The sequence below is a fragment of the Nycticebus coucang genome, chromosome 5 (assembly GCF_027406575.1).
Source record: "Nycticebus coucang isolate mNycCou1 chromosome 5, mNycCou1.pri, whole genome shotgun sequence".
Taxonomy (NCBI): Eukaryota; Metazoa; Chordata; class Mammalia; order Primates; family Lorisidae; genus Nycticebus; species Nycticebus coucang.
Genome location: NC_069784.1, coordinates 95713123 through 95728342, shown reverse-complemented (window position 1 = coordinate 95728342; position 15220 = coordinate 95713123). Strand labels below are relative to the sequence as shown.

At 37.6% G+C, this 15220-nt stretch overlaps 1 protein-coding gene across 1 annotated transcript in view; it reads left to right on the top strand.

The window, feature by feature from the left end:
- CEP85L (centrosomal protein 85 like) overlaps positions 1-15220 on the top strand; it is a 195312-nt gene that overhangs the window by 25468 nt on the left and 154624 nt on the right. Inside the window, exon 2 of the mRNA XM_053592057.1 lies at positions 303-461. Coding sequence (XP_053448032.1) covers positions 303-461 — 159 coding nt within the window. The remainder of the gene's footprint in view (positions 1-302; positions 462-15220) is intronic.

The window sequence follows — 15220 nt, the reverse complement described above, 5'->3', positions numbered from 1 at the left end:
TTATTCCAGAGAAAAGTACTATAATTTGAAGATAACAGGTAGATTTAATATTTTGAATAAGACAATAACATGTATTTAAAAGTTCAATACTCAGAAGTAGAAAACAGGTCTTTAGCCTGAGGAAGCATTTAATTGATCTGCATGTGATACATGTTTATTTGGTGAATCTTGTTGATCCTTTTCAATTATTTTGGGCAGAAAATAACCTTTTGTATGCTGTGTGTATTTTTCACAAGGGAAAAAAATCTTCTGCCTACTCAGTTATTACACACATGTTAACTGTTACACATTTTCCTTTGTAGGCCCAGATTATTCATCAGCATGGTTACCTGCTAATGAATCATTGTGGCAGGCCACAACTATTCCATCTAACCATCGAAATAACCATATCAGGAGACATAGTATAGCTTCTGACAGTGGAGACACCGGCATTGGAACTTCCTGTTCTGACAGTGTGGAAGGTGAGCTAAAATTCTTAGTGTTTAAATATAAATCTTCAGAGAATGGTTGTGATATAAAAATTATAAAGTAGTATTTGAATATTTAATAATGTTCAATATTGCTTTGTATCTAGTAAAATTTTCCCTTTGGTCATATTATAGTTTTCCCTTCCTTTTTTAAACTAAACTTTTTATATTGAGATAATTATAGATTCATATGCAGTTTCAAGAAGTGATATAGAGATTTTATTTATTTATTTTTTTTTTTGTAGAGATAGAGTCTCACTTTATGGCCCTCGGCAGAGCGCCATGGCCTCACACAGCTCACAGCAACCTCCAACTCCTGGGCTCAAGCGATACTCCTGCCCCGGCCTCCCGAGTAGCTGGGACTACAGGCGCCCGCCACAACGCCCAGCTATTTTTTGGTTGCAGTTTGGCCGGGGCCGGGCTTGAACCCGCCACCCTCGGTATATGGGGCCGGCGCCCTACCGACTGAGCCACAGGCGCCGCCCTAGAGATTTTATCATTTAATTTATCAGAGACGCTTTATCCATTTCCCCCCATAGTTATCTTGCAAAACTAACTGTAGTATACAATCACAACCAGGATATTGACATTGATATAAATCATGTTGCCCACTCTCACTTTTCTACCCTTGGCCCCACTTCCTTAACACTTGGAAACCACTATTCTCCATATCTAGGATTTTGTTATTTCAAGAATTCTATATAAATGGATACAGTACTCAATCTTCTGGAATTGCCTTTTACCTCTGGAGATTCATCCAGGTTGTTGTGTTGTATCAACAGTTCTTCCCTCTTTATTGATGGGTATTAGTCAACAGTAGTGGTATTGGAGACACCATGCTTTGTTTAGCTATTCACCCATTGAAAAACATTTGGGTTATTTCCATTTGTTGAGTGTTGTGAATAAATGTGTGTACAGGTTTCGATGTGAACATATGTCTTCACTTTTCCAGGGGTGCAGTTGCTGAGTTGTGTAACGTAATTGCATATTTAAGTTTTAAACGATTACACTGTTTTCCAGAGTGCCTGTACCATTTCTATCAGCCATGTATATATAAGTGATCCAGTTTTCCTTTTGTCCTTGATAACATTTTGTGTTTTTAGAATTTTAGCTATTCTGGTAGTATAGTGATACCTCCTTGCAGTAGTGATGATACTTTAAAGATATATATATATAATTTTTTTTTTTTTAAGAGCAGCAAAAATATTCCTTGGAAGGTGTAGAAATTTCCCATATCCTGGTGTCCCTACAGATGTACAGCCTCCCCCAGTATCATTTCTTACCAGTGCAGAACATTTGTTGATGAACCTACATGGGCGTGTTAGTGTCATCCAGCACCCATAGATTACATTAGGATTCACTCTTAGTGTTGTATATAAGTTTGAACAAATTTATAATGACACGTATCTATCATTGTGTATCATACAGAATAGTTTCACCCCCTTAAGAATCTTCTGTACTCTGCCTATTCATTCCTTTCTCCCCCCACCCAGCAACCACTGTCTTTATAATTTTGCCTTTTCCAGAATATCATATAGTTAGAACTATACATTATGTTGCTTTTTCAGATTGACTTCATTCACTTAGTAATTGGCCTTTAAGGTTCCTCCAGGGCTTTTCTTGACTTGCTGACTCATTTGTTTTTAGCCCTGAATAATATTCCATTGTCAAAATTTACCACAGTTTATCAGTTCACCTACTGAACGGCATCCTTGGTTGCTTCCAAGTTTGGACAGTTACGAGTAAAGCTGTTGTAAGCATCCATGTGCAGGCTTTGTGTAGACATAAATTTTCAACTCCTTTGGGTAAACAACAACAAGCACAATTTATGGGTCATAAGGTAAGAATATGTGTAGTTTTGTAAGAAACTGCCTTCCAAAGTGGCTGTACCATTTCACATTTACACCAGAAATGAATGAGAGTTCTGTTGCTCCGCATTCTACTAAACATTTGGTATTGTCAATGTTCTGGATTTTTCTATTTTAATAGTGGTGTAATGATATTTTGTTATTATAATTTGCATTTCTATGATGCAAATTTGCCATCTGTATATCTTCTTTGGTGAGGTTTCTTAAGCTCTTTGTCCTGTGTTTAGTTGGGTTGTTTTCTTACTATTGAGTTTTAAGAGTTCTTTGTCTCTTTTGGATAGCCATCCCTCAGTATTTGATACCAAAATCCAAGGAAACTCAAGTCTCTTGTGTAAAATGGGGTAGTATTTTCATATAATCGGTATATATCCTTTTGTATACTTTAAATCATCTCTAGGTTACTCATAATACCAAATACAGTGCAAATGCTATATAAATATGTGTTATACTGTATTTTTTAAAAACATTTTTATTGATTATTATTATTTTTTTTTACTTTTTAATTTTTGTCCATATATTTTTGATCTGTGGTTGGTTGAATCTGTGGTTAGGAGGGTCAACTGTATTTCCCTTAGCCTGTGGCTCCTCTTCTCATTCTGTTGATGTTGTTTTTCATAGAGTAGAAGTCTTAAATTTTAACAAAGTTTCTTCCATGAATTGTGTCTTTGGAGTTATGTCTAAACAGTCACCATCATAGCCAATGTCATCTAGATTTTCTATTATGCTATTTTCTAGAAGTTTTATAGTTCTGTGTTTTATTTAGGCCTGTGATCTATTTTGAGTTAATTTTTGTGAAGGGTGGAAGGTATGCCTTTTATCCCACAGTTTTGGGTATTCTGTTTCATTTTTACCTGTCTTTTTTTTCTCTTTGGCTTTCATTTTAAGAGTTGTTGACGTGTCTTCAAGTTCAGAGATTTCTCAGCTGGGTCCAGTCTACTAAGGAGCCAAGCAAAGGCTCCTTTCATTTCTGTAAGAATGTTTTTGGTCTCCAGCATTTCTTTTTGGTTCTTTCTTAGAATTTTTATTCTTTCATAGAATTTTTATCTGTCTTACATTATCCATCTGTTCTTTCATGCTGTCTACTTTTCCCTTTACAACCTTTAAGTATATAATCATAGTTGTTTTAAATTCCTGATCTGATAATTCCAATATATCTGCCATATCTGGGTCTCGTTCTGAAACTTGCTCTGATTTTTCAAAGAATATTTTTTGTCTTTTAATTATAAGTATGTCTTGTAATTTTTTGAAAGGTTGTGGTGTACCAGGTAAAAGAAACTATGCTGAATAGTCCTTCAGTAATGTAGTGGTCGTGTGCGGGAGCAGGGGAAATGTTCTATAGTCCTGTGATTTGGCCTCCAGTGGTTTTTTACTTTTTATGCAATAATATATGCTTTTTTATTGTTACATCATAGCTGTGTACATTTGTGCAATCAGGGGGTTACAATGTGCTGGTTTCATATACAATCTGAAATATTCTCATCAAACTTTCAACGTAGCCTTCATGGCATTTTCTTAGTTATTGTATATAGACATTTGTATTCTGCATTTAGTAGGTTTTGCCTGTACCCATTCTAAGATGCACCGTAGGTGTGGCCCCACCCATTACCCTCCCTCCATCCTAACCTCCCCCCTCCCTTCCTCTCTCTTGGCCCTATCCTCATATTCTTGTGCTATAGTTGGGTTATAGCCTTCATATGAAAGCTATAAGTTAGCTTCATAGTAGGGATGAGTACATTGGATACTTTATCTTACATTCTTGAGATACTTTGCTAAGAAGAGTATGTTACAGCTCCATCCATGTAATCAAAAAGTGATAAAGTCTCCATCTTTCTTTAAGGCTGCATATTTCATGGTATACATGTACCACAATTTGCTAGTCCATTTGTGGGTCGATGGGCACTTGAGCTTCTTCCATGACTTAGCAATTATGAATTGGGCTGCAATAAACATTCTGGTACAGATGTGTTTGTTATATTGTGACCTTTGGTCTTCTGGGTATATACCTAGTAAAGGAATTATAGGATTGAATGGCATGTCTATTTTTAGATTTCTAAGTATTCTCCAAACATCTTTCCAGAAGGAACGTATTACTGTGCAATCCCACCAGCAGTGTAGAAGTGTGCCCCTTTCTCCACATCCACGCCAACATCACTGGTTTTGGGAATTTGTTATGTGGGCTACTCTTACTGGGGTTAGGTGATATGTCAAAGTAGTTTTGATTTGCATTTCTCTGATGATTAAGGATGATGAGCTTTTTTTCATGTGTTTGTAGATCGTGCGTCTGTCTTCTTTAGAGAAGTTTCTCTTCAAGTCCTTTGCCCACCCTGAGATGAGATCACTTGTTCTTTTCTGGCTAATACGTTTCAGTTCTCTGTGGATTCTGGTTACTAGACCTTTATCGGAGGTATAACCTGCAAATATTTTCTCCCATTCTGAGGGCTGTCTGCTTGCTTTACTTACTATGTTCTTGGCTGTGCAGAAGCTTTTTAGTTTGATCAGGTCCCAGTAGTGTATTTTTGATACTGCTTCAATTGTCTGGGGAGTGCTCCTCATAAAGTATTCACCCAGGCTGATTCCTTCAAGAGTTTTCCCTGCACTTTCTTCAAGTATTTTTATAGTTTCATGTCTTAAGTTTAAATCTTTTATGCAGTGAGAGTGTATCTTAGTTAATGGTGAAAGGTGTGGATCCAGTTTCAGTCTTTTACACATTGCCAGCCAGTTCACTCAGCACCATTTGTTAAATAGGGAATCTTTAACCCACTGAATGTTTTTAATTGGCTTGTCAAAGATCAGATAATGATAAGTAACTGTATTCATCTGTTGGTTCTCTATTCTGTTCCAGACATCTACTTCTCTGTTTTTGTGCCAGTACCATGCTCTTTTGATCACTATCAATTTATAGTACAGTCTCAGGTCTGGTAGTGTGATTCCTCCTGCTTTGTTTTTATTACTGAGTAATGTTTTGGCTATTTGAGGTTTTTTCTGATTCCATATAAAACGAAGTATTATTTTTCCAGATCTTTAAAATATGACAATGGAGCTTTAATAGGAATTGCATTAAAATTATATATTGCTTTGGGTAGTATAGACATTTTAACAATGTTGATTCTTCCCAGCCATGAGCATGGTATGTTTTTCCATCTGTTAACATCTTCAGCTATTTCTTTTCTTAAAGTTTCATAGTTTTCTTTGTAGAGATCTTTCACGTCCTTTGTTAGGTATACGCCCAAATATTTCATTTTCTTTGGCACTACTATAAAAGGGATAGTCCTTGACTGTTTTTTCGGCTTGTTTATTGTTGGTATATATAAAGGCTACAGATTTATGGGTGTTGATTTTGTAGCCTGAGACATTGCTGTATTCCTTGATCACTTCTAAAAGTTTTGTAGTAGAATCCCTAGTGTTTTCCAGATATACGATCATGTCATCTGTGAAGAGTGAAAGTTTGATCTCTTCTGACCTTACATGGATACCCTTGATCACCTTTTCTTCCCTAATTGCAATGGCTAAAACTTCCATTACAATGTTAAAGAGCAATGGAGACAATGGGCAACCTTGCCTGGTTCCTGATCTAAGTGGAAATGATTTCAATTTAACTCCATTCAGTACGATATTGGCCGTGGGTTTGCTGTAGATGGCCTCTATTAGTTTAAGAAATGTCCCTTCTATACCAATTTTCTTAAGTGTTCTGATCATGAAGGGATGCTGGATATTGTCTAAAGCTTTTCCTGCATCAATTGAGAGAATCATATGGTCCTTATTTTTTAGTTTGTTTATGTGCTGCATTACATTTATAGATTTACGTATATTGAACCAGTCTTGGGACCCTGGGATAAATCCCACTTGGTCCTGGTGTATAATTTTTTTGATGTGTTGTTGAATTCTGTTTATTAGGGTCTTATTGAGTATTTTAGCATCAATATTCATTAGTGATATTGATCTATAATTTTCTTTTCTTGTTGGGTCTTTCCCTGGTTTGGGGATCAAGGTGATGTTTGCTTCTTAGAATGTGTTGGGTAGCATTCCTTCTTTTTTTATGTTTTGGAAGAGGTTTAGTAATATAGGTACTAGTTCTTCTTTAAAGGTTTGGTAGAATTCTGACATAAAGCCATCTGGTCCTGGGCTTTTCTTTTTAGGGAGATTTTGTATAGTTGATGCTATTTCAGAACTTGATATAGGCCTGTTCAACATTTCCACTTTGTTCTAAGTCTTGGTAGGTGTCGTACTTTCTGGTATTGGTTGATTTCTTTCAGATTTTCATAATTCTGAGAGTAAAGTTTCTTGTAATTTTCGTTAAGGATTTTTTGAATTTCTGAGGGTTCCATTGTTATTTTATCTTTACCATTTCTGATTGATGAAATTAGAGATTTTACTCTTTTTATCCTGATTAGGTTGGCCAAAGGTTTATCTATATTATTGATCTTTTCAAAAAACCAACTTTTGGTTTTATTGATCTGTTGAATAATTCTTTTGTTTTCAATTTCATTCAATTCTGCTCTGATTTTGGTTATTTCTTTTCTTCTGCTGGGTTTTGGGTTGGAATGTTCTTCCTTCTCCAGTTGCTGGAGATGTTCCATCATCAAGTTATTAACTTCCTCTCTTTCCGTTTTCTTGAGGAAGGCTTGCAGTGCTATAAATTTCCCTCTTAGGACTGCCTTTGCAGTATCCCAGAGGTTCTGATAATTCATGTCTTGATTGTTGTTTTGTTCCAAAAATTTGGTGAGTTCCTTCTTAATCTCGTCTATAACCCATCTATCCTTCAGCATAAGATTGTTTAGCTTCCATGTTTTTGGATGGGTATGCAGATTCCTGTTATTGAGTTCAACTTTTATTCCATGATGGTCTGAGAAGATGCAAGGAATAATTTCTATTTTTTTTAATTTGCTGAGGTTAGATTTGTGGCCTAGGATGTGGTCGATTTTAGAGTATGTTCTGTGGGCTGAATGTGTATTCAGTTTTTGGGGGATGAAATGTTCTGTAGATGTCTGTTAAGTCCAGATGTTGAAGGGTTAAGTTTAAGTCTAAGATTTCTTTGCTTAGCTTCTTTTTGGAGGATCTATCCAGCACTGCTAAAGAGTGTTAAAATCTCCAAGTACTATGGAACTGGAGGAAATCAAGTTGCTCATGTCTGTTAGAGTTTCTCTTATAAATTGAGGTGCATTCTTGTTGGATGCATAAATATTAATAATTGAAATCTTATCATATTGAGTTATTACCTTTAACAGATATGAAGTTTCCATCCTATCCTTCCTTATTTTGCTTGGTTTAAAGCCTGTTGCATCTGCGAATAGGATTGCAATGCCTGTTTCTTTCTGCTTTCCATTTGCCTGGATTGTAGATGGCCATCCCTTTATGTTGAGTCTCTATTTGTCTTTTAATGTAAGATGCGATTCTTGTATTCAGCAGATATCTGGCTTGAGTTTTTGTATCCAGTCAGCCAACCTGTGCCTCTTAAGAGGACAATTTAAACCATTCACATTACTTGAGAATATGGATAAGCCTTTCCAGAGTCCGGTGGACATTTTTAATCCTTTTGCGAGTGTGGATGTTGGAATTTGATCAAAATTTTCTGGGTGGGTTTACTGTTGTGGTGGAGGATTATGCTGGTCTTTATGGAGGATAGGTCTGAGAATATCCTGGAGAGCTGGTTTAGTTGTGGCCAATTTCTTCGGTATGTGAATGTCATTAAAGTTTAATTTCTCCATCATAAATGAAACTCAGTTTAGGTGGAAACAGGATCCTGGGTTGAAAGTTATTTTGTTTTAGGAGATTAAAAGTCCGTGACCATCCTCTTCTAGCTTGAAAGGTTTCAGCAGAGAGATCTGCAGTTTTTCTAATATTCTTCCCCTTGTAGATGGTTTTCTTTCATCTGGCTGCTTTCAGAATTTTCTCCTTCATATTAACTTTAGTGAAATTGATTATGATGTGCCTGGGGATGTCTTATTTGGGTTGAGTTGTGCTGGAGTTCTGAAAGTGCTATCTGAATTTCAGAATCTCTTGGCATGTCTGGAAAGTTCTCCTTCATAATCTCATGGAGAAGAGACTCTGTGCCTTGTGAAGCCATTTCATTGCTTTTGGTGATCCCTATAAGACGAATATTGGGTTTCTTTGAATTAGCCCAGAGCTATCTGAGGGAGTGATCTGTTTTTGTCCTCCAGTTCTCTTCCTCTTTGAGAGTTTGGGAGCCTTAGAAAGCTTTTCTTCAGTGTTGGAAATCCTTTCTTCCGCTTGCTCCATTCTGTTACTGAGAGATTCTACTGTGTTTTTCAGATCTTTGAGGGCTGCAACTTATTGTCTCAATGTGTCAAAATCTTTGGTCATTTGGTCTTTGAATTTGTTGACTTCTTGAGACATCTTTTGGGTTACTGCCTGGAATTCTAATTCCATCTTATTTGCTATCCAGATTCTGAATTCGATTTCTGACATCTCAGGTATTTGTGCATGGGATCTTGTGCTGTGTTTGCCCCATTGATCCTTGGGGGAGTTGATCTACTCTGATTATTCGTATTGCTGGAGTTTTTCCCTTGATTTCGCCTCATGATTGTTTTTCACCGTTGCCTCTGGGTGTCCTCAGAGTTGGGGAGGTGTCTCTCCAAGATTAGACCCGGCGGGATTCCTCTATTGTTGCTGGATCTTTGTAGGAAGTGACCCTGCGTAGCTCTTCTGGGGATGCTCCAGCGTGGGAGTTCTGGTTGTGGGATCAGGTCTGGAGTGTGACACTCCCGGGTCCAGCAATAGGGAGGGGGATGGTGTACACGGTTCTGGGAGTGCCTGGTGCCCCGACTTAGGCGCAGAGGACCCTAGGTTCCAGCAGTCTCTGGCCAAGAGAAGGGCTCCATGCAGAGGGCACGTGGCTATCAGAGTCACTGGCCAGACGAGCAGGGTGGTGTGGAGGCAGGGATGGTACAGGAGGGAGGATGCAGGTTTGCGTGGCTCCCAGAGTTCCTGGTCAGGGCCTGCGGAGGCCCAGCTGGCGCAGGTCTTACTGGTCCTGGTGGGCGCTGATCGCGTGTTGCCGTTCGCAGCACAGCTCTTACGGAGGTTTGGGTGGTCGCCGATTGCAGGTCACGGCACAGCTCTTCTGGTCTCCAGTGTTTTATTGAGCTGTGCCCCTGGGCTGTAACTTCAGAAATGATTCTCAGTTTTTTCTGTTTCCACCAACTTGAGTGGGACAGATTGGTTACAGGAGGCTGGAGTTGGGAATTTCCCTTCTGCTATCTGAAAGGCACTTTGGAACGTTACTTGGGTATTTCCCTTTCACAATGTGGAATTGTTGGCTGGAGTTAGCTATTTCTCTTCCTCCAGGTAAGTTGGGTTCTGATATAAAACACACCAGGTTGGGCTCTGCTTAAACAGCTTCTGGTAGACCCTGTTGAGCAGAACTGAATACTATATTTTACGTATTTCCCTTTCCCTTTCCCCTGCTAGAACCAGCAGGAGATTTTTCTCTGTGGGGACCAGGTAAAAAACTCTTGGAAGTAAAACTCTCAGAAGTGTTGTGGTCCCTCCCCGACTGGGTCCCAGTGTAATTTTTAACGACACAATTGTTTATATCTAGCCTCCAACAATTCATCAGTTGCAATTGTTTTTCCTGGGTCTTGGTTCCCACTAGAGGTTTCTGTTCCAGCAAGTTATCCTCCGTATTTGCCTGTAGCTTCTGGGTTTCTGCTCCAGCAAGTTATGTTATGTATTTTGCCTGTAGCTTCTGGGTTTCTGCTCCAGCAAGTTATCCTATGTATTTGCCTGTTGTTCTCTCTTATTTTGGGGGCTGTTTGCACTCTGACTTTACTTCTCTTTCGTGATATAAAAAGAATTCTTGGTTTTCACTTTGTTCAGATTTTTATTTGTTAGGATGGAGTAGTACCTTCCAAACTTCTGAAATGCTGTCCTGGGCTTACCTAGTAATAAGGTTGAATATCTTTTCAGGTGCCTATTTTCCATCTGTCTATTCTCTTCATTGACATGTCTCTTCATGTCTTTTGTCCATATTCTGATTGTATTTTTTCCTTTTTTAGTGTTTAGTTTTGACTGCTCTTTATATAGATACTAATGTTTTGTTGGGTATGTTGTTTGCAGATACTTTCTCCTTCTGTATATATTTCTTTTTATCGCTTCATCAACATCTTTTGCAAAGAACAAGGTTTTAAATTTGAAGTTTAGTTTACAAGTTTTTCCCTTTCTTGATAGTTCTTTTGTGGACAAATTTAAGAAATTTCTAAATCTCGAAGATTTTCTCTAATTTTTCTGAATGTTCTTATCATTTTATGTTTTTTATTTGTGTCCATGATCCATTTTGAGTGAATTTTTTTATATGTGTGTGTTTTGGGGTATCTCTAAGATTCAGTGATTTTCTGGAAGGAATCATAGAACTTAGAAAAGTTTTATACTTATGGTTGTGATTGTTATGGTGAAAGGATGCAGATTTAAGTCAAGGATGGAAAAAGAAATAAAGGACAGGGTGTAGTAGACACCAGTCCCAAACTTAGAGTTGTCTTCTCACTATGGAGTTGTGTGGACAGCATCTTATTTTTCCAGCAATGATGTATGAGTGGAGTATTGGTAACTAACTAAGCAAGCTGATCCAAGCCTTGGTGCCTGGATTTTTCTTTTTTTTATTTTATTTTATTTTATTTTATTTTTTTTTCAATTCATTCTTTTTTTTTTTTTTTATTGTTGGGGATTCATTGAGGGTACAATAAGCCAGTTACACTGATTGCAATTGTTAGGTAAAGTCCCTCTTGCAATCATGTCTTGCCCCCATAAAGTGTGACACACACTAAGGCCCGACCCCCCTCCCTCCATCCCTCTTTCTGCTTCCCCCCCCGTAACCTTAATTGTTATTAATTGTCCTCGTATCAAGATTGAGTACATAGGATTCATGCTTCTCCATTCTTGTGATGCTTTACTAAGAATAATGTCTTCCACATCCATCCAGGTTAATACGAAGGATGTAAAGTCTCCATTTTTGTTAATGGCTGAATACTATTCCATGGTATACATATACCACAGCTTATTAATCCATTCCTGGGTTGGTGGGCATTTAGGCTGTTTCCACATTTTGGCGATTGTAAATTGAGCTGCAATAAACAGTCTAGTACAAGTGTCCTTATGATAAAAGGATTTTTTTCCTTCGGGGTAGATGCCCAGTAATGGGATTGCAGGATCAAATGGGAGGTCTAGCTTGAGTGCTTTGAGGTTTCTCCATACTTCCTTCCAGAAAGGTTGTACTAGTTTGCAGTCCCACCAACCGTGTAAGAGTTCCCTTCTCTCCACATCCACGCCAGCATCTGCAGTTTTGAGATTTTGTGATGTGGGCCATTCTCACTGGGGTTAGATGATATTTCAGGGTTGTTTTGATTTACATTTCTCTAATATATAGAGATGATGAACATTTTTGCATGTGTTTGTTAGCCATTTGTCTGTCGTCTTTAGAGAAAGTTCTATTCATGTCTCTTGCCCATTGATATATGGGATTGTTGGCTTTTTTCATGTGGATTAATTTGAGTTCTCTATACATCCTAGTTATCAAGCTTTTGTCTGATTAAAAATATGCAAATATCCTTTCCCATTGTGTAGGTTGTCTCTTTGCTTTGGTTATTGTCTCCTTAGCTGTACAGAAGCTTTTCAGTTTAATGAAGTCCCATTTGTTTATTTTTTTTGTTGTTGCAATTGCCATGGCAGTCTTCTTCATGAAGTCTTCCCCCAGGCCAATATCTTCCAGTGTTTTTCCTATGCTTTCTTTGAGGATTTTTATTGTTTCATGCCTTAAATTTAAGTCCTTTATCCATCTTGAATCAATTTTTGTGAGTGGGGAAAGGTGTGGGTTCAGTTTCAGTCTTTTACATGTAGACATCCAGTTCTCCCAATACCATTTATTGAATAGGGAGTCTCTCCCCCAAGGTAAGTTCTTGTTTAGTTTATCGAAGATTAGGTGGTTGTAAGATGTTAGTTTTATTTCTTGGTGTTCAATTCGATTCCAAGTGTCTATGTCTCTGTTTTTGTGCCAGTACCATGCTGTCTTGAGCACTATGGCTTTGTAGTACAGACTGAAATCTGGTATGCTGATGCCCCCTGCTTTATTTTTATTACTAAGAACTGCCTTAGCTATACGGGGTTTTTTCCGGTTCCATAGAAAACGCAGAATCATTTTTTCCAAATCTTGAAAGTACGATGTAGGTACTTTGATAGGAATGGCATTGAATAGGTAGATTGCTTTGGGAAGTATAGACATTTTAACAATGTTGATTCTTCCCATCCATGAGCATGGTATGTTCTTCCATTTGTTAATATCCTCTGCTATTTCCTTTCTAAGGATTTCATAGTTTTCTTTATAGAGGTCCTTCACCTCCTTCGTTAGGTATATTCCTAGGTATTTCATTTTCTTTGAAACTATGGTGAAGGGAGTTGTGTCCTTAATTAGCTTCTCATCTTGACTGTTATTGGTGTATACAAAGGCTACTGACTTGTGGACATTGACTTTATATCCTGAAACATTACTGTATTTTTTGATGACTTCTAGGAGTCTTGTGGTTGAGTCTTTGGGGTTTTCTAAGTATAAGATCATGTGATCAGCAAAGAGGGAGAGTTTGACCTCCTCTGCTCCCATTTGGATTCCCTTTATTTCCTTGTCTTGCCTAATTGTATTGGCTAGAACTTCCAGCACTATGTTGAATAGTAAAGGTGACAGAGGACAACCTTGTCTGGTTCCAGTTCTAAGAGGAAAAGCTTTGAGTTTTACTCCATTCAGTAAAATATTGGCTGTGGGTTTGTCATAGATAGCTTCAATCAGTTTTAGAAATGTGCCACCTATGCCTATACTCTTCAGTGTTCTAATTAGAAAAGGATGCTGGATTTTATCAAATGCTTTTTCTGCATCCATTGAGAGGATCTTTATTTTTGCCTCTGTTAATATGGTGGATAACGTTTATCGACTTGCGTATGTTAAACCAGCCTTGTATCCCTGGGATGAAGCCTACTTGATCATGATGAATGACTTTTTTGATGATAAGCTGCAATCTATTGGCTAGGATTTTGTTGAGAATTTTTCCATCTATATTCATGAGTGAGATTGGTCTGAAATTCTCCTTTTTCTTTGGGTCTTTACCTGGTTTTGGTATCAGGGTGATGTTTGCTTCATAGAATGTGTTGGGGAAGATTCCTTCTTCCTCAATTTTTTGGAATAATTTCTGCAGTACAGGAATAAGCTCTTCCTTGAAGGTTTGATAGAATTCTGGAGTAAGCCATCTGGACCAGGGCATTTTTTAGTTGGAAGCTTTTCTATTGTTTCTTTGATCTCAGTGCTTGAAATTGGTCTGTTCAGGAGGTCTATTTCTTCCTGGCTAAGTCTAGGGAGAGGATGTGATTCCAAATATTGATCCATTTCCTTCACATTGTCAAATTTCTGGGCATAGAGTTTCTGGTAGTATTCAGAGATGATCTCTTGTATCTCTGTGGGATCAGTTGTTATTTCCCCTTTATCGTTTCTGATTGAGGTTACTAGAGATTTTACTTTTCTATTCCTCGTTAGTCTGGCCAATGGTTTATCTATTTTATTTAGTTTTTCAAAAAACCAACTCCTTGTTTCATTAATTTTCTGAATGATTCTTTTGTTTTCAATTTCATTGATCTCTGATTTGATTTTGGATATTTCTTTTCTTCTACTGAGTTTAGGCTTAGATTGTTCTTCTTTTTCCAATTCCATAAGATCTCTTGTGAGATTGTTGATGTGCTCTCTTTCTGTTTTTCGAATGTAGGCATCTAAAGCGATGAATTTTCCTCTCCAAACTGCTTTTGCAGTATCCCACAGGTTTTGGTAGCTTGTGTCTTCATTGTTGTTATGCTCAAGGAAGTTAATGATTTCCTGTTTTATTTCTTCCTTCACCCATCTGTTATTCAACAGAAGATTGTTTAATTTCCATGCCTTTGGGTGGGGTCGAGCATTTTTGTTAGAGTTGAGTTCCACCTTTAGTGCCTTATGGTCTGAGAAGATACAAGGTAAAATTTCAATTCTTTTGATTCTGTTGATATTTGTTTTGTGTCCCAGGATATGATCAATTTTGGAGAATGTTCCATGGGGTGATGAGAAGAATGTATATTCTTTGTCTTTGGGGTGGAGTGTTCTGTATGCGTCTATCAAGCATAGTTTGTCTAAGGTCTCATTTAAATCTCTTATATCTTTGTTTAATTTCTGTTTAGAGGATCTGTCCAGCTCTGTAAGAGGTGTGTTAAAGTCCCCTGTTATGATGGTATTATCAGATATCATATTGCTCAGACTGAGTAAGGTCTGCTTCAAGAATCTGGGAGCATTTAAATTGGGTGCATAAATATTTAGAATTGAAATGTCTTCTTGTTGTAGTTTTCCCTTGACCAATATAAAGTGACCATCTTTGTCTTTTTTGCCTTTAGTTGCTTTAAATCCACATGTATCAGAAAATAAGTTTGCAACTCCTCTTTTCTTCTGAATTCCATTTGCCTGAAAAATTGTCTTCCAACCCTTGACTCGGAGCTTTAATTTGTCTTTTGAAGCCAGGTGTGTTTCTTGCAGACAGCAAATGGATGGCTTGTGTTTTTTAATCCAGTCAGCCAACCTATGTCTCTTCAGTGGGGAATTCAAGCCATTAACATTTATTGAGATAATTGATAAGTGTGGTAGTATTCTATTCGTCTTATTTGGTGAGAGTCCATTGCTTAGTTTTATCTTTTGCATTGGTGTGGAGGTTAGGTTCTGTCCTTTGATTTCTGAGTTCTTACTTTGCTGCTGATCCATTGTGATGGTCAGTGTGCAGAACAGGTTGAATTATTTCCTGTAGAGCTGGTCTTGTTGTGGCGAATTTCCTCAATGTTTGTATATCTGTAAATGATTTGATTTCTCCGTCAATTTTTAAG